Below are 27181 nucleotides of genomic sequence, written 5' to 3' on the forward strand. Positions count from 1 at the left end.
AAGAAGAAGGATGATGAAGAGAATGAAAATCAAAGGAAGAAGGAGGAGGAGAATGAAAAGTAAAGGAAGAAAAGACAAATGAAGAAGCAGGAGGAGGAGAGGGAAAGGCAAAGGAAGAAGGCGGAGGAGAGGAAAAGGCAAAGGAAGAAGGAGAAGGAGAAGGAGAATGAGAGGAGAGGAAAAGGCAAAGAAAGAATAAGGAGGAAGAGGAAGAAGAAGAGAAAGAAAGGCAATTGAAGAAGAAGGAGGAGGAGGAAGAGAAGGAAAGGCAAATGATAAAGATGAAAAAGGAAAGGCAAAAGAAGAAGCATCAGGATGAGGAAGAAAATGAAAGGCGAAGGAAGGAGAAGGAGGAAGAGGAAGAGGAAGAGAAGGAAATGCAAAGGAAGGAGAATGAGGATGAGGAAGAGAATGAAAGGCAAAGGAAGGAGAAGGAGGACGAGAAAGATAAAGAAAGAGAAAGAAAGAAGCAAGAGGAGGAAGAGAAAGAAAGGGAAAGGAAAAAACAGGAGGAAAGGAAAAAAAAAAGCAGGAGGAGGAAGAGAAAGAAATGGAAAGGAAGAAAGAAATTGAAAAGCAGAGGAGGGAGGCAAAGGAAGGAAGAAGAAAGGCAGAGGATGGAGGGAGGGGATGAAGAAGAGAAAAGTGTGACCAAGGTACGTAAATTGATCATGTCTGTCACGATTTACTGTGATAAGTATTATTATGTATAGCTATTACTATGATAGTGATTACTATGCATAGTGATTAATGTGATAGTGATTACTATGTATAATGATTACTGTGATAGCCATTACTGTGAACGATTTGTTGTGATAGTGATTACTATATATAGCGATTACTGTGATAGAGATTACTGCGAATGATTTACTGTTATATGTATGATTATGTATAGCGATTACTGTGATAGCGATTACTATGTATAGCGATTACTGTGATAACGAGTATGCAATGATTATTATTTATAGCGATTACTATATACAATGACGTGTAGAAGTACAAATGAGAGAAATTTTGATTTGATATGAATAATATGTTATTTTGTGTTACAGGAAGGTCACAAGAGAAGTAAAGCACCAGGTCAAAAGCTCAGAGGGCGGTGTCAGTGGCCTGTAGTTTTGTCATGGTATAGACAACTGAGTGAATATTAGAAGGATCGATTATGAAATATGCACTTCAACGGCCTTCTGAACCAACATTCTTTTAAAACGTGCAGGAACACCATGACCTACCTGGTAAATAAGTAGAATAATAAGATGAACACATTTTAGTTTGATTCTTTTGATATCATCATGACCCTAGAAGATGTGGCACGAATTACGGGCCTTAAGTGCCATAGAAGTGATGTCTTATTACGGGATTCAAACTATACTGCAAGGGACAAGTGCACGGCCCTTCTAGGAATGTCGATGGAGGACTGAAGGCAATGTATTTCTGGTGGAAGCAATTCCACATCGATGAAAGTTTATTTTTTCCGTAATAAATGGGAAGGCCGGTCCACTATATGTGCATCTGAAAGAACTGACCAAGAGTTGTGTGGCTTCCTTCTTTATTTTTTTGACTTACTTTATTTTCTAATTTGTCTGGTTCGAGGATAAGTTACCTGTGGTTGCAATTCTTAGAAGACTTAGATAAAGTCGACAACTATACATGGGGTGTTGCTATGCTCGCACACTTGTACAGTCAACTTTACCGTGCGAATAAGGGTACAAAAACCATCGTAGGGTTTTGGCCATTTGTCTAGGTAATTTTTTATTACATATTTTGTAGTTGTAGACTAAGATCGTTGAAGGTTATAGTCTTACTAATATATTGATTTTGTAGGCCTGGTTGTAGGAGCATATTGTCGTCTTGCGTCCTCAATGTGGCCCTACGATTTGTGGTTTTTCAAAGATCGGTTAGTGGGCTAGAATAAATGTCAATGAAGATAATGCTAAGTTCATTTTAGATGGTCTGCAATTAAATGAGCTAAATGGTTTAAAATCATTTACAATCGTTTCAGCATTTATCATTCATTAGTATAAATCATTGAAATGTTTAGCATTCTTAAGTAATCATCGTTGTAGGATTTTGTCTTCGTTAGTACAAATCGTTCTAATGTTTAACATTCTTAAGTAATAATCGTTGCAGGATTTTGTATTCCTTAGTACAAATCATTATCACTTTAGCATTTGACTTTCATTAGTGCAAATCATTGTAATCGTTAGCATTCTTAAGTAATGATCGTTGTAGGATTTTGTATTCCTTAGTACAAATTGTTATCGCTTTAGCATTTAACTTTCATTAGTGTAAATCGTTGTAATCATTAGCATTCTTAAGTAATGATCGTTGCAAGATTTTGTATTCCTTAGTACAAATCGGTATCGCATGTAAATCGTTGTAATTGTTAGCATTCTTAAGTAACGATCGTTGTAGGATTTTTTGTTCGTTAGTACAAAGCATTATCATTTTAGCATTTAGCATTCGTTATTGTAAGTTGTTGTAATATGTAGCATTCATTAGTGTAAATCATTTTAATACAAAGCTCTCATTAGTAATAGTCGTAATATATTTAACACTCATTATTATAAATTATTTTAATATTTAACATTCATTAGCATGAATAATTATGTCTATACCTAAACCATAATCTCCAATGTACAGGTTGTGTGGAGACCGTATGGAGATGGGGAGGACTAGGACCAAGAGGTTGTTGCTTAGACTGCGAGACTGTCTGACTGCGATATTTGGTTGTTTAGCAATTATGAAGTCGAGTTGCAGTATGATGATTGAGTTCTCCTACAAGCTAGCTTGGGACAATCTACCCCAAAGCAGCCCGTGGAAGTGAGAAGAAAGATGAAAAGTAGTGGGGCCAGGAACATGAATTGGCACGAACACTTCAAGGAACAATTGGATAGTTGCAGCAAATGAGGTGTTTGTGTCATAGCATATGATTATAAAGAACGACAATATGACCCCAACTATTTCAAAAAATATTGGGAACCCATGCATCAAAATCTGGAGATTGAGAATAAGCAACATGGAAATGTTGGGAACCCATGCGTCCCTACTATCCCCCATCATGTTGTCTCTTAGCATAGAAAACACGTCCATCATGTCCCTCTGACAACAACAATGATTCTCTCAGTTGCAGTACACGATGATGAGCGAACACAACTCACAAAAAAGGTAGTCTCCACCATAAGGTTAGAGATGTTGGAGAGGGAGAATAAGGAGTTACGAAAGCAGGTGAGGAATTTGGGAAGACAAATGTGGTCACAATATGATACACTGGTAGAGATGATGACCAATATTTATAATAAGATCGAGGGAACCAAGAGGCCACCGAGGAAAGAGAATCCACCAAGAAAAATAAAGAAACGATTTGTATGTCATAGTCCATCTGAGTCATCAAGTGCCACTGAATAAACATTATAAAATTTTTTTATCCCGATATTTATTTATTGTAATTCTATAATTCTTTGTTGTAATTCTATAATTCTTTTTTATAACGTGACATTCTATAAATGTGTAATTCTTTTTTAAATAAGTGTAACACACAAGTGCCACTGAACAAATCATTGTTATGTTTGGCCTTCATAAAAAAAAATTTGAAGAAGCATTTAGCATTGTGTACTGCGCAAATTATGAATTACTTTTATAAGATGTCTTTATATCGCGATTTACACAATGATTCATAAATGGCTGAAACGATTTATACGTATAAAGACTATGTACTATCGTAATTTTCTTGATTCTGATTGCCTTGCAACAAGTTCTATAAGAGATCGTGATTTATTTTTTATAGAAAGTGTTCCATCACGATATGTACAGCCATCCCACCAAAACCCATCAAATAATCGAACCAAATTCGTTTGAATATCCTATTGCGATTTGCCTTTACGAGCTTTGTCTAAGCAAACGTACGTTCCATCACGATTTACACAATGATTGATTCATAAATGGCGAAAAAAGAAAAATAAACAAATCGACACGGTGTTTAAACTTAGTAAAGAACAAATCGAGTTAACTTCAATGATACAAACGTCATTGTGTAAATCGCTGTGGGACAATATTTGGTATAACGATTTAGATATAGTATATGTACAACGATTTGTCTTATCACGATTTACACAATGACTGATAAAAGGCGAAAAGAAAAAATAAATTGACACAATGTTTATTGGTGAAGTACAAATCTAGGTAACTTGATAAATACAAATCGACTTAAAACCATAATTCTTTAAGTTTCATAATATAATAATATTTTTCCTATCGCGATTTGCTTTTACGAGCTATGTCTATGTGAACGATATTTTCTATCGCGATTTACACAATGGCTGATTCATAAAAGGTGGAAAAGAAAAACAATAAACAAATTGACACGATGTTTAGACTTAGTAAACTACAAATCATGACTTAGTTGCAAATCAATTTCATTGTAACGATACGTGCTATCGCGATTTGCTTGATACCGATTGTTCTATCGCGAATTAATTTTATGAGCTTTGTATATGTGAACAATATGTCCTATCACGATTTACACAATGACTGATTTATAAAAGGCGAAAAGGAAAAATAATAAACAAATTGACACGAAGTTTAGACTTAATAAAGTACAAATTGAGGTAACTTCAATGATACATCATGACCAATGGTTTGGCTTAGATACAATACATGACCATCATCATCAAAGAAAACAAACATCATCATCAGCATCACCCCCACGTCCAAATAGAAATGTGCTTCAAATTCAATCCAGGTGCGCATGAAATCCAGCTTGCTAGTGCAGAAAGCTTGGAGGCAGAGCTGACGAAGCTGCATATGATATGGATTCCAACAAGCATGAATATATCGATGCAAAATATTTGTGCTTGCTCCGGTATGGAAACAACGATTGAGGATGATTATGGTCGTTATATTTTGCGTAAGCTTCAATATACTTCACGATAAATACGCCACAATCGTATATGTCAAGAATATATCGATGTATACACAGACGATAACCACCATAATCATCATCGAAGATTATACAGATCTTTCCTCACGGCGTGAAATAACTACGTTATCAACATCAAACCCTATCTATCAAGCACAGGTAGAAGGAACACAGAAGAACAAAGAAGAAAGAAAATACAAGGAAGAAGAAGGAAAAGAAGAAGAAGAAGAAGAAGAAAAAGAAGAAGATGAAGGCGGAGGAGAAAAAAGAAGAAGAAGAAGAAGTTGCATTGCCGCAGAAAAAAAGAAGAGAGGTTAAATAGATTAGGGTTTTAGACCTGGACAACGGGTCGGGTCAAGTAGGATTTTGCATAGAATAGGGTTTTACACAGATCTATATTAGGGTTTTATAAACATATCGATATCGTTCACAAAGATAAACAAAGTCATATCATTGTCACGGTAACTTCATAAATATAAATCGACGTCTTGATAATTATTTGTTGGAATTCTATAATTCTTTGTTGTAATTCTATAATTCTTTTCTGTAACGTGACATTCTATAAGTGTATAAATCTATTCTAATAAGTGTAGTACATAAATGCCACTGAAAAAATCATTGTAATTATCGACCTTCGTAAATAAAAATTGAACAAGCATTTAGCGTTGTGTACTGTAAAAATTATGATTTACTTTTATGAGTTGTGTTCCTATCGTGATTTACACATTGATTGATAAAAGGTTGAAATGAGTTGCACAAACATTGATAAAAGGCTGAAACGATTTGTACGTATAAAGGCTAAGTGCTATCGTGATTTTGCTTCATACAGTTTGGCTTGCAATCAGTTCTATAAGAGATCTCGATTTGTTTTTTATAGAAGGTGTTCTATCACGATCTCTACACCTATTTTTTATAGAATTTAGGGTTTAGGGTTTTAGAATTTAGGGTTTAGGTTTTAGGGTTTAAGGTTTTAGGAGTTTAGGGTTTAGGATTAAGGTTTTATGTTTTAGGGATTAGGGTTTAGGGTTTAGGTTTTGGGGTTTAGATTTTAGATTTAAGGTTTTTGGGTTTTACGGGTTTAGGGTTTAGGGTTTAGGATGTAGGTTTTGGTGTTTAGGGTTTAGGATGTAGGTTTTTGTGTTGAGGGTTTAGGGTTTTATGTTGTAGGATTTAGGGTTTAGGGTTTTAGGGTTTAGGTTTAAGGTTTTTGGATTTTATGGGTTTAGGGTTTAGGGATTTAGAATTTAGAATTTAGGGTTTAGGTTTAAGGTTTTTGGGTTTTACGGGTTTAGGGGTTTAGAATTTAGGGTTTATGGGTTAGGGCTTAGGGGTTAGGATGTAGGTTTTGGTGTTTAGGGTTTAGGGTTTTATAGTTTAGGGTTTAGGGTTTAGGGTTTCGGTTTAAGGTTTTTGGTTTTTATGGGTTTAAGGTTTAGGGTTTAGGTTGTAGGTTTTGGTGTTTAGGGTTTAGGGTTTAGTGTTTAGGGTTTTATGTTGTAGGGTTTAGGGTTTTAGGGTTTATGATATAGGTTTTGGTGTTTAGGTTTTAGGGTTTAGGTTTTGGTGTTTACGGTTTAGGGTTTTATGTTTTAGGGTTTAGGATTGGTGTTTAGGGTTTAGGATGTAGTTTTTGGTGTTTAGGCTTTAGGGTTTTAGGGTTTAGGATAGATTGTGTTTGGATTTCATGAGAGCTAAATGGGTCTCACAACCAACCCAATCCAATCACCCCCTCCCCCCACCTAAACCCATCACATAATCGAGATTTACGTTGACGAACTTTGTCTATGTGAACGATATATCCTATCACGATTTACACAAAGACTGATTCATAAAAGACAAAAAAGAAAAATAATAAACAAATCAAGACGATGTTAGACTAGATAAATTAAAAATCGAGGTAATTTCATAAATATAAATCGATTTACAACTTGATACTGATTTAAGTAACAGTTCCAAATCCATTTCACTGTAACAATTTGTCCTATCGCGATTTGCGTTGATGAGCTTTGTCTATGTGAACGATTTATCCTATCACGATTCACACAATGACTACTAAAAGACGTAAAAGAGAAAGAAAAAATAAATTGACACGATGTTTCTTGGTAAACTACAAATCTAGGTAACTTGATAAATAAAAATTGACTTATAACCAAAAGACTTTAAGTTTCATAATATAACAATATTTGTCCTATCGCGATTTGCTGTTACGAGCTTTGTCAATATGAACGATATATTTTTTCGCGATTTACACAATGACTGATTCATAAAAGGCGAAAAAGAAAAATAATAAACAAATCGACACGATATTTAGAATTAGTAAACTACAAATTGAGACTTAGTTGCAAATCGATTTCACTGTAACGATACATGCTATCACGATTTGCTTGATACGTCCCATCGCGTTGACTAGTTTTATAAAAGAGAGATGAAACAACATTTTTTAATTTAATTAATGCACAATGCAATTTATTTGCACATAATTTTTTAAAATAGACGGTATGTGAAATGATGTTTTCTTTATATATGAATGACACGTCGCACAAGTTCAGGAGAGTGTCGCTTCACTTTGCTTTATGATTAAGGAACAGATGAACCGACGTTTTCTTTATAAACGACATGTTCGTGAATCAAACATATAACCTGCTTCGTCGCAAAGGGGGTATCGATGTCGAGGAAGGAGACGACGATAGCTCCACGGCCAGCGATGGCGAGGAGGGAGACGATGACAGCTACACGACCAATGATGGTGAATCAGGCGTAAAGCATCATCAAAGGAAGCCCCTGTTACAGGATAGGATATGGTGCGTCGTCAAAGGGTGATCCGCTGACAGAGTTTACTGTTTAGGGCGAAAACTAAATGTTTAGACTTTTTAAAGAGTTAAGATCATCTTTCATTTTCTGGATGAAAGATATTTTTGTTTTGTCATTCTCTGGAACTGTCGTTTCACGGCAAGAATGGCAGAAAAGGTGCTTAAGTCTTTTATACGTGGTGCTCGTTCGGACCCCCGAACACGCACTGTTTGCTACAGTGCGTCTTCTGGGCAGAACACACAACACCCTCCCCCGAGTGATTCATACTGTGCATGAGATATTTGTCCACATACTCTGCTTTACAATCTCCTTGGCTTGCCTGAAAACTGTTTCTTTCAATCCCCAACACCATTATTCTAAAAAAAATGGTGTTTTCTGGAGGGAAAATGGAGTAGGATTTAGAAAGATCGACACCAGGATTGGTAGAAGCTTTGTGAAAATAAAGAACAAATTTGTGGGTGGTGTTGTTAAACCTGGTGATGGAAATTTGGTGGGGATGAGGCCAATGAGGAGTGAGTTCAGTTGTGAAATTGGTGGGGTAGGAGATGGACTGGAAGGGAGGAAGAAGCTGAGGATTTTGATAGCGGGTGGGGGGATTGCTGGTTTGGTCCTTGCATTGGCTGCCAAGAACAGAGGGTTTGACGTGAAGCTGTTTGAGAGGGATATGAGTGTTGTGAGGGGAGAGGGGAGGCACAGGGGACCGATTCTGCTCCAGAGCAACGCTTTGGCTGTGTTGGAAATCATTGATATGGAGGTGACAGAGAGAATTATGGAGGCCAGCTACGTTATTGGCAATCGGATCAATGGTCTCGTCGATGGCGTCTCTGGTTGCTGGTAAATCTCTTCTCAGAGTTTTATAGGATTCTGCTGCTGCTTGAGTTTTTCCTGAGACTAGTTGAATGTGGCCTGATTTTTGTTTATTTGGATGTGTTGGGGATTGATGGTATAAATTTATCCTGCTCTTTAAGAGTAAAAGTATGTCATTGATCATGCTGGAAGCTGGCAATTGATTCATTGGTGCAGTCTATGGCTTTTGATGTTGGTGTTTATATTTGTTTTCTTTCTCTTTTTTAACTTTGCTATCATCATTGATTTTCCTTTGAGGCGTACTCTACTTGGTAGCAATTTGGTATCTGTTTTGATGATTGATGGCTGTGCTTGATTTGTATAATGATGAAGTTTAACATGCTTAATTAATTAAATCTGTTGGTGTTTATTGTATTAAGCTCTTTTAGGCTAAAACGAAGTAAGACTCAACTGGGAGGAATTTCAGGAATATCAAATCATGTTCTAAATGTGATTTATTGTTCATTTTATCTTCTGTAGTGTATTTGTGCTGCCTAATGTGGATCATGCTGATGGTGTTGGAGGTAAACATTGGTAACACATGGTTTTACTAAACAAACTTATCTTTGGAAGAACTGCATGAGTTTTCGTTCATGCATAACTTTTTAATGTTGCTTATTATTATTCACGGTTAGTTTGTCTTGATCCACAGCATTCGAGGGCATACGTTTACTTGTATAGAACATAGAGATGCCATTTTTGGGTTTTTCCAAAGTTAGGTAGTGCCACATCCAACTTATCCTGGTATTTCCATCATTTTGAGGTGGCCAAAGGAATTACTAAATTGTTACATGTTTCACTTGCTTGGTGCTTGAAATCTGCATCACAGTTATACACTTAGTCTTTCTTATAACTAAATAGAGATAACCTCAATCTTTTTATATAGTCGTCATGGTACAGATGCATTCTTCTATTGAATCTGATCCTCAAACAGTACATATCTAACATGGATTATGTAAGCCCTCATACCTAAACCAGTCAGGGATTCATATTTGTACCATCATGATAGAGTAAATCCTCTTACATAAAGTAATTTGGAATTTGTGTTTGCATTGTACCTGAAAGAGATGGAGAAGCATTACTGTTGTTATTTCAACAGTTCATGATAATCTTGGGACAAATGAATAACTGTTACATTCTAAGTCACAAAGATTGTCAAACACAAGAGTTAATTATTTAGCTTCTGTGTCAAACATACTGTATTCACTATTCAATGAGCCTAATGGTTTCAGTCGCACTGGAAATAGCTGTCTAGTTGTCTTGGTGGGAATAGGCCTCAAGTTTGTTTTGGCGCTTAGGCTATCTCCAAAGAACTCATTCTCAGAACTTGAACATATGTTTTTATACAGTTTCAATGGCTGATCATGCTATTTTAATGTATCTATCATGGAACTCAAGTGAAGTAACTGGTTGTTATTCAAGCATGAGGGTAAGTTGTTGAAGTTCTTTATCTGAATCACTGAATCTCAGTGGGTTCAATGATTCCAATGGCAGTGGAAATGTTCTGTGCCTTTGTTCAATTTAGTTATCTTCGGTGCAATATATCTCAAGGGTACTTGTTTTTTCCTTTTCTGTTAAGCTATGTCAGAAAATCTCGCTTTCAAGACTTGGATTTCATTTCCAAGGGCTGATGCATCTATCAGATCATGATTGTTGTGGAACTCAAACCAACCAACTGATATTAATCTGTGATCTATTTTCCTGTATTTGGGTTGTTCACTGGAATTTACATTTCAGATTTTACAATGTGGAAATAAAATTGAGTAAATGTAGATTATGCTTGATTTGTTTGTGCATATTTGATCCATTGGGGAAATGCTCTCTGAATATCATGTGCAACGATTTATACTTTTGGTTCATTTACATGAGACAAATGTAAATAAAAGGTGTGCTATATTTCTTGCCTTCTGCTTCATGCATCACTTGTTTCCTTCTTTTTGTTAAATCATAGGTATGTCAAGTATGATCTTTTTACACCAGCTGCACAAAGAGGGCTTCCAGTAACACGTGTAATAAGTCGGATAGCTCTACAAGACATTTTAGCAAATGCTGTTGGATCGAAACAAATATATAACAATTGTAATGTTGTGGATTTCAAAGATGATGCTACTAAGGTCAGTCCTCATGTTCTTTTGCTTTTGGGTATTTTGACCTTTTGATTATTACAATCAAAATGATAATGGTTCATCATTTTGTATGGAAAAATTGCCTGAAAAATAGTATATTGTATTGAATTTCAATGGTCCAATGTTTGACATGAATCAGGTTACTGTTATTCTTGATGATGGGAGAGAGTTTGAAGGTGATGTATTGGTTGGTGCAGATGGAATACGATCAAAGGTAACAAGAATCTGAATTATTCATTGTCATGAAAAAAATGATACCAAAATGTCTGTTCATGTCAATCTTTATTGATTCAGGTACGTGAAAAATTATTTGGCTGGCAAGAGGCAACTTACTCGAACTATACATGCTATAGCGGAATAACTGATTTTGTGCCACCAGATATCAACAGTGTTGGGTAACTTAAGTTTCTCTTTTAGAAACCCATTTTGCTAATGTTTTTATTTGTATCAGTTATTGGACATGTTATACTTATGGACATAGCATAAACAACTTTTGTAAATTGTAACATTATTGTATGACATTTTGTTTTGGACACATTACATGACTATTAAACATAACAAGCTATATTTGCCATTGGACTGTGAAGGTACCGAGTGTTTCTAGGTCACAAGAAATACTTTGTCTCTTGTGATGTTGGGCATGGAAAGATGCAATGGTATGCATTCCATCATGAGCCAGCTGGGAATGCAGACCCTCTTACAGGCATGTCTGTTTACCTGCTCATTGTGTTCTATGAAAAGAACTGATATGCTTTTAAGTTTGATGCTAATTTTAAACAGGCATTACTATTCACATTCTTGATGATACTTGTACCAAGAGATTGTTTATTGCATTATCCTGTCATGAGTGATGCTATCAATAGATGGTGATGTTACTCCAGACAGGATGTTGGTCTGTATTCATTGATGAATTACAACTCAAACACCAGTTCGCAGAGTTAATAATTTTTAACATATGTATGGTATATAAAATAGTTATCTTCATCAAAATATAAAGAAAAATATAGACAAAATATATAAGTACGCATGGTGGCACCAAGAAGCACAGGAGTTAACGTGGGTACAAAGGCAATTTGAAGCACCATGTCACATAGCTTCTAGCATATAACCATGGCACATCTTCTATCATGTATACAACAAATTCAAACTGTATGGGTGTTTAACTTGAAAGAGGTCATAATTAGAACAACCCTTATTTAGAGTTTCTTATGAAATAGTTAAAGATATGGTAAATTGTACTTATGTCGGAAGCAAGAGGAGCATCCATCAGTTGATTTCTACTCATGGCATGTGCTATCGTCAGTCCATGCTTGTGTCCTGATCAATTGCTTGTTGTCTTCTTGCATATACAAAACTATCAGTCTCATTCCTCCTGAAGTTCAGGATTTTGTTCTATAAAAGAATTCTATGCATCATAGTGGCTTTTCAGGGTTTAGTGCAATAGGGTTAGGAGATTAATCTGACCCCTGATGACCTCCAAGAACATGCTACTTTTGTGACACTATGATGCAAACTGTGGTTCACAATTCTTGGTTTAGAGAATCTCCGGTAAAAGCAAACACAGATTTACCTAAGTTCATGTCTTACAGAGGAGTAAGGCAACTGTTTAGGTTGGGATCAGGTTTCCATCTAGGGCATATTTGAATTCTTTTACCTATTGATCTAACCACTTTCCAAGAAATACCAGACTGCTTCCAAGTTCATGCTATTAAATACTTCAACTATTCAACTTTTAGACTTGATTTTCTCTTCCAACACTAAAATATAATCAACATGCAATTTAGGCAATTACCTTTTCACCCCTCTATAAAGTGGTCTGAACACTTGATTTTCTTCTTGACCCTAAAGTTCTCAATGGTGTTAATCCGTGAAACCAAGTTCCAGGTGGTTAATTAACCTGTAGATAGCCCTTTTTTATAATTGCACACCTTGCTATTCTCTCCTTTATGCAAAAAGTAGGGTATGTAGAAAGTGCACTTGTACAATACATGTATATACTATAAAATAAAGTTTCTATGTAATTGATCCAATGACTAATGACCATACACCTTATCCATAAATATCATCTATATTTTGAAAATATTATGATATTAATGGAAAATAGCTTCAACTGATATTAATGGAAAAACATCACAATATTTTCAAAATATCGGTTATGATATAAATATAGAAATATTATCATGGTAATATTGCAAGAATATCATGACATTTTTTAAGCATTTCTTATTTTATATATTTTAAGCATATGTTTTTTTAAAGCTTTTCGTACCGTTTCTTTATATTTTCTTACAAAAATATTGCCAAAACCTATTAGTTCTTATCCTTCTAAAATTTTCTTTAACATCTGAGATTTTTCAATATTTTCCTGAGGAAAACCACTTGTTGAAAAAAAGTTGCCAAGGAAAACCTTGCCAAGAATGAGATTTGTGGCTGTGCTATACACTTTAGTCTAATAGGACACATAAAGGGTTATGTTTTCCACTAGAGAAAATAAACTTGGTAATCAATGCCATAAGCTTGAATTTTTTTCTCAGCTAACTTATACATTGAACATTACACTTATTTTAGTTTATAAGATCACACTGAAGTGCTTCAAATTATCGTTTTATATTTTTTTATAGATTCAGTGTCAGTTTCATTTTTGCTATTATTACTTTGAAATTTAGAAAATTCAAATAGTAATAACACAAAAACATGCTTATAACTTCACCTGTAACAATGTTCAAAAGGCATATGTCACAAAAGCATGCTTATAACTTCACCTGTAACAAAGTTTTGTGAACCTTGTCGACCAAACAAATGAGATGACTGTTAAATACCAATGGCCGCAAGAGAAGAAATACAAGAGCTTTTTATCTGTTTTGATTAATTTTATTTAGGTCTTGGAATTGCTAATCAATTTCATGTAGTCAATCATTTGCATTTTTAACAGAGTTTGTACATCACCATATGTTGTAGGCAAGAAGAAGCGGCTTCTGGAATTATTTGGGAATTGGTGTGATGAAGTAGTTGACCTACTATTGGCAACATCAGAATCTGTGATTTTACGAAGGGACATTTACGATAGGGATATGATTTATGAATGGAGCCAAGGTTGTGTAACACTAGTAGGCGATGCTGCTCATGCCATGCAGCCAAATCTAGGCCAAGGTGGCTGTATGGCAATTGAGGTATGTCCTTACAGATGGCATATGTGAGACCATGACATGCCTCGATTTATATTTCTTAGAAGTTCTTCAATGATGTCACACAATAGCAACTAGATATTCCAGTGTCTTTAAATTTTAATGCAGGATAGTTATCATCTTGTGCTTGAGCTAGAAAAAGCCTCTGAGGTTGGACACAAGAGTAGATCTTATAATGAAATAGCTTCTGCACTTGTGAGGTGATATGAACATGGATTTGATGACTCTAGTTGAACCTTGAAATGTTACTATCCTTATGATTTTTGACCGTTAAGTGATGCTTAACCTGCTGATTTTCTGATTGATATCATGAACAGATATGAGAGAAAAAGAATATCTCGAGTTAGTGTGATGCATGCAATGTCTCGAATGACAGCTAGAATGGTCACTAACTACCAGCCTTACTTAGTCAGAGGACTAAAGCCTATGCCTGTATGAACTCTACTCTTGCAATATTATTCTACTATTGAAGACCACTCTGGATTAGTAGTTGTCCCTAACTATTAATTGTTGTTGTTTTGTTGTTAATGTTGTTGGTGTTGTTGACTTTTTGTTGTGGTTGTTTTCATCATTGTGATTGTGTACATCATCTATGCTTTCATCATTGAAACTAGTAGTCTTGACTGATGTCTTTAATGCTCCTGTTGCAGTTCATGATAAAGACTTGGATGATACAACCTCTCATCTCAGTAGTACAGTTTTTCATTTCTTATGGGATGACAATACTGACATATTGGATTTTAACTGGGAATAGGTAAGCATCCTTGAAAATATATAATCTAGTTCAGGTTTGTTGACATTATTCAAATTATCTTGCTTTCTACTTTAGAGAAATGATTTTCAATCATTTGTCAGAGATAAAATGCAAAAATTTACATCAACCATTTTAAATGCTTATGGAAAGGAGCTTCAGCATTAGTCAACATTAGTCTTGAAAATGCTGTGATCAGATTCTAGAAAAATAAATTTATTTATTTTATTTATAAAATTTGGGAATGTAGAATTGATTTTTGAGACAATGTTAAACACTAAAGTGAACATAGATGTACAAAGTTTCTGGATAGGAAGAATGGTGATTACAAAATACTGAAGAACTAGAGTGATTCAAATCTATATCACAGGGTCACGCCACTTAGGGGGCAAATTACGTGTCGATACGACACACGACAAGGATTCGGACATGGGATACATTATGATTTGCGTAGGACAAGGTCAACATTGTATCCGACATGCCTGACACGGTGTCCGACATGCCTGACATGGTGCCCGACACATTTGACACGGTGTTTGACACACCTCATACAGTAACTGACAAAGTCAAAATATGCCTAGAAATATGGTTTTTTTAAATTATATATATATATATATATATTATGTAATTATATAGATGCATATGACATGTACGGCCATATCCCTGAATTCTAATTTTTGAAAATTGTTGTATCATATCAAGCATATCCACATCGTGTCCCGTACCTGCATCTGCATACATGTGACTCGGACTCATATTTACTTTGTATGCTATCCACATGCATAGCAAGTTTAAAGTAGAATAATAATCAATGTAACATAGCAATGTGTTAAAACATGTGTCATACCCGATAAAGGGTATTCTTGTATTTATGCCCAATAGGGGCATTTCAGTTATTTTTCTTAGTTTCATCTTTTTTTTTTTCTTCTTTATTTTTATTTTTTTTACTTTTTCCTTTTTTTCTCTTATATTTATTGGGTTGGATTGGGGGTCCCAACTAAGAGTCTTTGGGACCCCCAATGGTCATTAATATGACCGTTTGGGGGCTCCCAACGACTCTTAGTGGGAGACCCCCAATGGCCTCCCTTTTTAGTTGTATAAATAGGGGTGTTCACCCCTTTGTAAGATAGGCTTTTCCAAGCCCTTATGCTCAATAACATCCTCTTTTTATTTGTAAGCCTTTTGTTGGGTTTTGTATTTGTTCTTTGTGGACTTGTTCATTGTGATTGCACTTGTGGTTGGCCGTTATAAGACATTGGGTATGCTTTAGCATTTCTTATATTTATTTTTGCTTACTTCATTACATGGTATCAGAGCAAGGTTGTGCTCTTGATTCTTGTTAAAGTTGTATTTGCTTTTCTTGTATCTCTCTTCTTGCTCATTTTTCTTAATCACCATGGAGGGTGAACAAAAGATAGATCTTTCTTTCAAGCTAAATGGTTCAAACTATTTAGTATGGGCATCCGCTATGGAGAACAATCTCAAAGGCAAAAAGCTTTGGGGTTATGTGATGGGCACCGTTCCGGAACCTAAACTTCAACTTACCAAAATGGAAGAAGATCAGGAAAAGGCTTTGCAAGGATGTGCACGAATCAAGGCTATTGAAGAATATCAATCCAAGATTGAGGATTGGGAGAGTAGACATACAAAGATACTTGCATGGTTTATGAACAATGTGGAGTTAAAAATTTGTGCAAACATTACCAAATTTCGTAAAGCTAACGAGGCATGGTTCTTCATGAAAGGTATGTAACTATGTACACTCAAAAAAATCTCGCTAGACAATTCTTTCTTCAAGAAAAGATTCACACCATTAAGCAAGGGGCATGTGTGTCCGTGACTATTTTAGCTCTCTTAGTCCCTTATGGGATGAGCTCTCTCTTCTAGAATCCAAGTGGGTGGCTAGTGAAGATGTAGAGCTTAGAAGAGAATAAATGAAAAAAGAACACTTTTTTTAATTTTTACATGGGCTTAGGCTCGATTATGAGCAAGTTAGATATTCTCTTCTTCATAGATCTAAGCCTCTTCTCCTAGAAGACGCGGTTGCCGAAATATGCCAAGAAGAAACCTGTCTTAGCATGATAAAAGGATGAGACGAAGTCTTAGCCGTATCCAAACTCGGCAACTATGTTAAGACCTACAAGCCTCTATATTTTGGGAGGCAAATGACTATAATGGTAACTATAAGAAGGCCATATGCCATCATTGTCAAGAACCGGGACACATAAGACCAAATTGTCCCAAGATAAATGAAGCTCCCAAACCTAGAGTTGCTTCCGTTGAAGAAATCATACCAAGGAAGGAAGATTCTACCAAAGGAAAAGATTTCTCTTCACTTGCTCAATTATCTAAGGCACTTCAAATTCTACTCAAATCTCCATCTACATCTAGTGCTGCCATTGCCTCTTCCTCTCCTCTAGGTATGTCGATCCTTGACTCAGGTGTTTCTTTTCATATGACACCGGTTGAAAATGGGTTATCCGACTTATGTTCTAATTCAAAAACCTTCTATGTTTCAATTGTCGATGGGACATCTTTACAAATCAAAAGTGTTGGAACATTAAGCTCTTTTAAAAATTTTCTTGTGCCAAATGTTAAAGTTGTTCTACAACTAAATTTAAACATTCTCTCTGTTTCTCAAATTTTTTATCATGGATGTGAAATCTCCTTCTCAAATAAGGGTTGCTCTGTGCAGGATCTCCGATCCGGGAAGCAGATTGGGCAAGGCTATAGGAGGGGGGATCTCTATTACATGAACTACTTGAAACTCCCCACCAACTCTTTTTATAATTATGTCCAAGATAAAAATTTCGAGACTTGGCACAAAAGACTTGGAATCCAAGTTTCTCAAAAATGTATTTTTTTCTCTTTGGGGAAATTTTTTGTAATGAGAACAATTTTGTTTGTAAGGATTATATTTTTGGAAAAATGAAATCCACTCATTTTTCAAATAGAACTTTTGTGTCTAAGAAGCCTTTTGAATTAGTTCATTCGGATGTATGAGGGCCTTCTTCAGTCATATCAAAAGAAGGATATTCATATTATGTTACTTTTATTGATGACTTTACTAGATATGTATGGATTTATTTTCTTAACTTAAAATCCGATGTCTTCTCATTCTTTAAGAAATTTCATATGATTGTCAAAAATCAATTTTTAAGTAATATCTTTATCCTTAGGTCCGATTCGGGTGAAGAATACTTGTCAAAAGAGTTTCAAAATTATCTAGAAACTAATGGAATTTGCCGTAAAAAATCTTATCCTAGAACTCCGCAACAAAATGGTTTAGCCGAAAGAAAACATAGACACATTTTGGAAACTACTAGGACTCTTCTTATTTCAAAAGAAATTCTAAAAAGTTTTTGGGCCGAAGCCGCTCTAACATCAATTTATTTGATAAATAGAATGATCTCATCATCTTTGTAAAATATATCTCCCTATGAAAAACTATTTGAAAGAATACCCGACTTCAATAGATTAAGAATTTTTTGTTGTAAATGTTTTGTTCTTTCACATAAAAGAGATAAATTATCATCAAAAGCTATTAAATGTGTATTCTTAAGTTATGGAGAAAATAAAAAAGGATTTAGATGCTTCGACTCCAAAAATAATAAACTATATGTCTAAAGATGTAACCTTTTTGGAAAATGAAAATGGTTTTGAGAAAACTAAAGACATTAATGAAAGTGAATATGCTTTCTTGTTTGATCTTCTTCCTCAAGAAGAAGTGATTCCTAATGAAAATTCAGTGAATGACCAAGAGGACACTCCTCTTAACAATATTGAAAATGAAAATGTTGATGAAAACAATATCATTGATAGTAGACCAATTCAAACCTATATTCGGCGTGATCAACAAGTTCCCATGAATGCATTGGAAAAATACTCTCAGGATTCTAGCATAGAGGAAACTTTACTTAGAAGATCTAGTCGTATCTTCAATCTCCCTAACAGGTTTGTTTCTTATGATTCATTAACACCAAAATATAGGTCATGCCTAATTGTGTTACACTCATTCCATGAGCCATCCCACTATAATGAGGCTAAATTTTTTTTCCGATGGGTTGAAGCCATGAACTTAAAACTTAGTGCCCTTGAAAAAGTAAAAACTTGAGAAATAACATCATTACCTGTGGGAAAGAAATTTATAGGAGGTAGATGGGTCTATAAAGTCAAAACTAAGAGTGATGGGTCCTTAGAACGCTATAAAGCTAGGTTAGTAGCTAAATGATACTCTCAAGAATACAGTATTGATTATGAGAAAACCTTCGCCCCGATTGCTATAATGACTAATGTTAGGACTCTTATTGTTGTTGCTTCTATTAAAAAATGACATATTTATCAATTAGATGTTAAAAATGCATTTTTAAATGGTGAACTAAATGAAGAGGTTTACATGGATCCACCGCCAGGGGTATGTATTGATAATGCCAAAATTCTTAAACTCAATAAAGCTTTATATGGATTAAAACAAACCTCAAAAACTTGGCATGAAAAATTTAGCAATGTAATGACACGCTTGGGTTTTCATTCATGCTATACTGACATTGCTCTTTTTGTGAAAAGTACAGGGTCTTTGGTGGTTATTCTTCTGCTTTACGTAGATGATATGATTATCACTAGAAGTGATAAGCAGAGAATTAATGATATCAAAAAAGTTTTAAAAGAAAATTTTAACATGTCTGATCTTGGATTCTTAAGATATTTTTTAGGTATTGAGGTAGCGTACTCTTTTAGAGGGTACATTCTTTCTCAAATGAAACTTGCAGCTGACATTTGTTTAAAGTATGACATTTTCGACGACAAGAAGATAAAAACCCATGAAGTTATCAATGCCAAATTAAGATTGAAAGATGAAAGTCTTCTTAAAGATCTTACTCCCTACCATCAACTTGTCTGGTCTCTGACATACTTATCCATCACTCGGCCAGACATTGCTCATGCAGTTCATTTAGTCAGTCAGTTTCAACATGCACCTACAACGGTGCGCATGAGTGTAGTCTTAAGAATCATCAGATACATTAAAAACACTATAACCAAGGGAGTTTTTCTTTTTTCATCTTTGTCACTTGATTTAATTGCTTATGTTGATGCTGATTGGGGAGGAAATCTCAATGATAGAGTCTCAACTAAAAGTTTCTGTGTGTTTTTAGGTGACTATGATTTCCTGGAGATGCAAGAAACAACACAAAGTATATTTTTCCTCAACAGAAGTTGAATATCGTGCAATTACCACTACAACCATGGAGCTTGTATGGCTTCACAGTCTTTTTAGTGATATGAGCATAGTCATCTCTACACCTTCGAAGATGTGTTGTGACAATAAAAGTGTCGTTTATATTGCAAGCAACTACGCATTCTACGAGCGTACTAAACACATTGAGATGGATTGTCACTATGTATGTGATGAATATCTAAGAGTGACTATCACATTGCCATACGTTACATCCGAGTACCAGTTGGCAGACTTCTTCACCAAAACTCTTGTTGCTCCTCGCTTTATCTTTCTACTTAACAAGCTTTCTGTCATCTCCCCGTAAAACTTGAGGGAGGGTGTCAAAACATGTGTCATACCCGATAAAGAGTATTCTTGTATTTTTGCCCAATAGAGGCATTTCAATCATTTTTCTTAGTTTTTTTTTTCTTTTTCTTCTTTATTTTTATTTTTTGTACTTTTTCCTTTTTTTTCTTATATTTATTGGGTTGCATTGGGGGTCCCAACAATTGTTGGGACCCCCAACGATCATTAATATGACGGTTGGGGGCTCCCAACCACTCTTAGTGGGAGCCCCCCAATGGCCTCCCTTTTTAGTTGTATAAATAAGGTTGTTCACCCCTTTGTAAGATAGGCTTTTCCAAGCCCTTATGCTCAATAACATTGGGTATGCTTTAGCATTCCTTATATCTATTTTCGCTTACTTCATTGCACAATGCCCCACTAATGCATCAATTTAGTGAAAATATTTTTACATAACAGACTACATATATTAAAAAATTAGTGTTTTTCTTTTCATAAAAAAAGTGTTTTGATTACTAAAAGTCATGATGATGATGATGATAGTATATCCCTTATGTAAGGCATGCAAGATTCATAGTTGCCCTCCTGTGTGATTGGAAAAGGCATGATGATGATGGAATAGAAATTGAGAGGCAGAAACAATGGGATTAAATGTGTACATTTTGTATTGAACAAAGTATTAGAAGATAGAACAAAACTGGAACTTGGCATAAGAAACAAGTTGAGTTAGGCAGAGCCCGAATTGACAAGCCTTACACAAACAGAATTTTCCTGTGCAAACCTAGTATGGCATGATCAAGTGTCACATATCGGATTACATTGCAAATGGGACATGGGGACTGCTGCTTAAACATCATGGCCTAGTTTGATCTCTAGATGGATTGATCATCATGGGAAATCTTATCATGTTCTCCTTTGGGGTGACACCCTACCCAATCAGGTGGATCCCAAATCTTATGGAATTGTCTCAAGATGCCCAAATCAACTTAGGGATGTACAGCAACAAAGATACACTAAAAATAATTTTGTTGAAAAATAAAATATAAAATTTTGAACAAATTTCATATGCTATAAAATAGCTTATAACAACTTGTGTAACATCATGTCATAAATTCATTTTGCTCTTTGTGTTTTGCTTGTTATCTTTGAATACGTCTTTCACAATGATGTCAGTATCAGTTTCCCAACTGAATCGATTAAGAGAATCAGCCAATTCAGAGTCGAACTGAATCGGCCATTCTTACTTTTTTAATATAAAAAATCATTAAAAATTTAGAAAAGTATCAAAATAGAAAAATATTTAAAAAATTAAATCATTTAAAAATATTATAATATTAAAATATTAAAAATTGGCTGAGGACTGAATTGGCATTTATTGAATTGATTTTGGGTGATACGATATGAATCATCCAATTCAGGCCGATTCACATTGATACTGACAACACTGGTCTATCTGTTAGCTTCCAATAAGTATCATTTTCTCAGCTCTATGAAAAAAATTCTCTCCAATTCCCATTCTAGTTACTGTATATATGTACGTTTATATGTATACTGACCTACTGCTCGATGTCAGTACCCACTACCCAGTATGTTATTGACGTAAACATTCCCTACAATCATATATGTACATAATATATATATATATATATATATATATATATATATATATATATATATATATATATATATTTGCTACAGTCATTTGTATGTGAATCTAATTGAGATCTCATAATGCAAGTCATTTTGACTCAATCTGACATCACAGATGTGTTCAGCATGGTCGATTTGTCAGGAATCAACCCTTGGATGGTGTTTTTTCGAAGAAAAAATATGCTTTTATGAGTAGAGAAATTTTGAAGTGTTTATATGGCTGTTGATTTTTGGATCACTGGAAAAACCTACTCACACACATCGGAACCTAGTGATCCAAATGACGATCCTCACAAAACAGATCAGTTAGATCACATCTACTGGATCAGAGTTACTAAAAGAAAAGAGGAAAAAGATTAAAAAACTAAAGTCATTTGCACATATACAAAGGACTGTAGTTGGGTGCTGACATGTTGGACTAAGTTTATGGCACAACCTAGGTCTCAATGACAACACACTCTTACTATATAGTAGTACGTCTCTGGCTAGAGGGCAGGCAAGAAGACATTAGATCATGAAGAAGTGAACAGTGGATGTGAAAATAAATCAGGTCAAATGGACACTGGTTCAAAAGCAAACTCTCTTTCATTAATACTGCACTAAAGTGGGTCTAGACCAGGTTCACCTCAAGCTCAGACAAGTTGATTTAACATGATTTACACTGCTTTCAACTACATGGGGATTCCTGTGCATAATGCCAAAGGGTGGAACATCTGATGGAAATGTACTAATTCCTAAATCTCTCATTCTGAAAGATGTTCCTGTAGGGGTTGTTTGATTGCATGTCATGCGGGACGCTGTGGCCGCGCGGAACGCCGCGGCAAGCAAACAAGGAACGCGCGGAATGGCGTCCGCCATGTCCGTTTTCACGGTGAGACACCTTTCTCGAGCGTTCCACCCCCACCCTATTACGTTGGGAACAGGACATGGGTAACAGTAAAAAAAAAAAAACTCATTTCTCCCCCTCCTGTCCTCGACCCTCTCTCTCTCTCTCTCTCTCTCTCTCTCTCTCTCTCTCTCTCCTGTGCAACGGCCGGACAACGGCGAGGCCGGCAGCTAGGAAGATGGCTTTGCCAGATATCTCAAGCTCCGACGCCGGTGCCATCTTTCTGCCAAAGATTGAGATCTCCGGGCAATCCATCTTCCTCAACCAGAGATCCATATTCAGTGGAACCAGGAAGGAGAAGGGACGGGTGGTGGTGGGTAACAAGGAAAGAGGAGGAAGGTGGGGTAGATGGAGGGACGTTGGGTAGAGGTGCGGTAGGTGGGAGAGGTTGCCTCCGGCCATGGATCGCCAGTTAGTAATTGGTCAGAGGACTCTCCTTTCCAGCCCATATTTGGCTCTGACAAACCCCCACCAACGCAAATCGCTGACAACAGCAGAGGGGCTGGTGGTTCCACCATTGGGGCGATGGATGAATGGACTTAGGGTTCATTGCCAAGCCTGCCGAGATCGAGTTGGATCCAGTTTGAGATCCATATTTTGTGCATTTATATATCAAAATTTTAATTTTTTTTTGTACTTGGATCCAGACTTAGATCCATGTTTGAGGCTAAAATCCATAAATTTTTTTTATAAACTTTCATAATTAGATCGAATATGACACGATTAAAGAATTTGTATATAAAAAAGATATCAATTCTTATTTTTTATCAAATTAGCCAAATTTTAAATATTTTTAAGTTTTTAGATCCAATCTGAGATCCATATTCGGAGTTAAAATCCATAATAAACATGTTAAAACACTCGTATGGTTGTGTGGATAGAGTCATACAATCCAAAACAAAGTTATCCGACCCATTATCTGTGTGACCTTGTTGTCCACACAACAGATCTAACAAACGTTGAACAAGGAACACAACTTCCATGAACAAGCCACCAAATGTTGGACTGAGTACAGTTATTACAGAATAGACAGAACATGTGTTATGTCTGTTTTGTTCTTTTGTTCCCTAAAATCATGGACAAGCCATCAAACAACCCTGGAAGGATCAAATGATAGTAAGTTCGTAACATTAATGTGTCAAACAATCTTGTCAAGTTTTAAAGTTGGATCAGTAAAACTTGGGTCTAGTTGAATGAAATAAAAATTGAAATTGATTCATTTCTGAATTCGATTGCCTAGCATTAGGGAGAAAATTATGCATGAACTTTGCTTGATTTGTATTACAACTTACAAGTGGATTTGCTAAACCGTAAGAGCACATGTGATAGCTTGTAGAGATTTCAACACTGTTTTATTTAATGAATTTTAATTGAAAATCTTTCTGTCAGGACTTAGGCCACTAGGCAGGTGGTCTAGGTTCAAAACTTCAAATCCCATGGGCATCAAGGTCTCTGATGCTTGGGGTGGTTTCTCCGTGTAAATATATATATATAAAAAAAAAACTTTCTGTCAAACCTTCAGATTTGCATGCTTTAGAAAAAAGTTAACACTTTCAACTTTGTGATTTTCTATGTTAGTTTTTTCAAATTTCTTGTTACTGTTGCTTCAGAAAATTGATTGTTTCTGCTATTCATGTGAAGTGCATCATTTAGTTCGTGACTATTCTTTCTGACAAAAGTTTTTCTCACCCTCCCCCACAAATTAATTAATTCCTAACTTATGAAGCTACAATGAGCTGAGAATTAGGATTTTGATTTAGAAGTAGATAGAATTCCTTGTTAAAGAGTTCAAAGGTGATTCCGTGCAATCAGAGTTTTGATTTGACGATATTTGCATACCATGGGAAATGGAGGAAAGACATTCTTATCCTGGATACCAGAATTTCCTTTCCTCATTTTTTTTAAATAGCTAGTATTTACAAACACACACACACACACACATATGATGCATATGTACATTATATAAAGTAGGGTAATTTCCTAATACAGACCCACCTTTTATTGGAAACTCCATGTCAGGTACCATCTTTTCCAAAATTGCTGATACAATCCCAGGTTTCTCTGACAATGGTAAAAAAAAGGACACCTTGAGTCAACCTCTCTTGGACACAATGGTGGAGAACATTTTAAAGTGTTCTAAAATTTCTATTTTATCCTTATTCACTGAAAATACATTATTTCCCTTCTAAAACAAATAGAAATGCTTGACCACCCTCTCACTTGTTCTGATCCTACATTAATCAACCCTTAAATGTTATGAACTTACAAATATCCAAAATGCATCAGAGTTTCAACTCAAATATGAAATTGATCATATATTTTGCTTTTGAATAGCATATATGTGAATTTGGAGTCAGATCCATGATAAATATTTTTAATTAAAATATATGAGAAACTTTAACTAAAGATAACTAGTTGAGGATAAAGTAGAAGGGCATTTTTGGTACTTTAAAATATATATAAATTTTTATATAACGATTTCAGTTAACTAGTTGAGGATCAGCAAGAAGATGCATGCTGGTCATTTGTTTTATAAACCTTTGGGATTGTAGCACTAGTGCATTGGACAATGTCATATTTGGATTGAAATTCTCAATTCAACTTATTTAGGTAGCTTCACTTACAGAAACGAAGGGAATCAATTGGGTTTGCTGTTTGTTTAGGAATGGCAAGAGCAGTTCAAAATCATTCCATGATTAATGTTAAGTTTCTTGATTTTATCGAAGAACTATGATTAGTCAGTGTTGGGTTTTAAAGGAAACCAAGGTGAACAAATCTTAAACTTTCCATATTTTGTTTGTGTATTTCAGTTCTGAGCTTGAAGATCATGTGCTGAAACGTACTCTCAGACAATGTAAGTTCTTTTCCCAGTTCCATATAGATGATATGGTCTTCATTTGAGAAAAAATAATTAGGTTCCCTTTAATTGAGATTTAACATTGTAATTTCAGATCTGTATGTTCTAGAAGTTAAATATTAATATATTTTGTGAATTCACGTAGTGCACAGAGAAGATCAGCCAGCAAGATGGCTCTGTGAGCAGGAGCAAAAATGAATGTGTGAGTTGTATAATAATCTAAATTAAACTTTTTTTTGGAAGAGCTACCTTGACATCGTTTTTGTAAATAGTGCATTGAAATCAACACTAGCGTAAAAGAAAAAATAAAAAGTCAAAATTATGATCATTGTAGAAACCCTAATTCACCTGCTCTTACAGAGCCACAACATTCATGCTAGGCGTGCTCCTTGAGTATTTGGGTCATTATCTTCAAAAGCTGCATTAATATGCCTCCAGGCCTTTCTCTTATTTATTCCTTGTGTACAGTATATATCATGGCATTCTATGTTATCGTTCATGGTACTGCTCTCCCTCCTGGTATTTGAACTTCCCTTTCCAGATACAATTTTGCACTCCTGTGCATGTCTTATTTAAATTCCCAACATTAAATTCCTTAAGCAACCTGTATTTTGAGTTCGTAGAACACCTTGTAAAACAATAGTCATGAAGTTGACACCTGACACCTCAACATATGTGGAGCATGAGTATGAAGTTTTACAATTAACTCAAAGCATATCATCTTAATTTGCTGATTTAATTGGGGCTTAAACAAGTGTCAAGCACTCCAAATTTCAGCAGTTGAAAATAACAAAAGCTAACTACTCACACTTTTGGTAATGGGGCATAGATAATTGTTGAAAACTTAATTCATGTGGTGTTTGTGTATGTTGGCATCACCTGTATTAATTCATTAGGGATAGGAAATAATCTAAATGAGCTGAGCAGCTCATCTATGCTTAACACTTGTTCAGCCTCGTGTTCATTTTCGTCACAAGCTCAGGCCCGATAGCTCAGCAAAGCCTAGGATGGCTCATTTTATAAAAAGTTAGAATTTCTTTTTAATCCTACATAAAATAAGAAACAAAGTGCAGATCAACACCAACCGTCGTTTACAGGGTCCATACTTTAGCCAACTGTACAACACATTGATATTTGACTCACTTGAGCTCATTCACCATGGTGAGCTAGAGATGTAGGCTCTTTTTTGGCGCACTGAGCCTCTTTCCCAATTCAAAACAAGCTGCCAGGGGATCTAAGCCCAAGCAATTTGCTGAGGGCTTGGTCCATTTACCTGTACGACTGGATTATTGACATTGATCATCAAGGAAAATAATTTCTAGAACTGAAGCATCGATAGGAGGAAATTCTTGTATTGTGTCAAAGTTCAGTGTTCTGTAACGTGTCACTGAAAGTGTTAGTGCTTGGATGACTTGGGAAAGTAATCTTAAATGCAATTGCTCCTAGTCATGTAAGCCAAATATCATTTATTCAACCATGAGACTTTGATTCTGAGATTGTTAAGCAAGAGCTTGGCCAGGTCTGACAGGCTCCCCTGAATTCATTTGAGTCTGTTTAATTCTGCAGTCATTGATGTTAATACTGGACTCAAACTTACCAAAATCTTGGTCACAGTTGTTACAATTGCAGTAAA

The 27181-nt window shown here is 35.3% G+C and overlaps 2 protein-coding genes across 2 annotated transcripts; both read left to right on the forward strand.

Moving 5' to 3' along the window:
• The first annotated feature begins 7583 nt into the window (after nt 1–7583).
• LOC149829002 (zeaxanthin epoxidase, chloroplastic-like) lies at nt 7584–25885 on the forward strand. Its single transcript, XM_090017193.1, has 11 exons — nt 7584–7664; nt 7881–8563; nt 10527–10689; nt 10841–10915; nt 10996–11096; nt 13660–13871; nt 13995–14086; nt 14204–14318; nt 14537–14640; nt 25502–25545; nt 25694–25885. Exons 1-6 carry the CDS (start codon nt 7584–7586, stop codon nt 13700–13702), a joined length of 1146 nt encoding a protein of 381 aa, XP_089873319.1. The 3' UTR covers nt 13703–13871; nt 13995–14086; nt 14204–14318; nt 14537–14640; nt 25502–25545; nt 25694–25885.
• LOC149829003 (zeaxanthin epoxidase, chloroplastic-like) lies at nt 13773–14324 on the forward strand. Its single transcript, XM_090017194.1, has 3 exons — nt 13773–13871; nt 13995–14086; nt 14204–14324. Exons 1-3 carry the CDS (start codon nt 13773–13775, stop codon nt 14322–14324), a joined length of 312 nt encoding a protein of 103 aa, XP_089873320.1.
• Nucleotides 25886–27181: the final 1296 nt, after the last annotated feature.

This window comes from Nuphar pumila, chromosome 9, assembly GCF_984573655.1.
Source record: "Nuphar pumila chromosome 9, dmNupPumi1.hap1.1, whole genome shotgun sequence".
In the NCBI taxonomy this organism is placed as follows: Eukaryota; Viridiplantae; Streptophyta; class Magnoliopsida; order Nymphaeales; family Nymphaeaceae; genus Nuphar; species Nuphar pumila.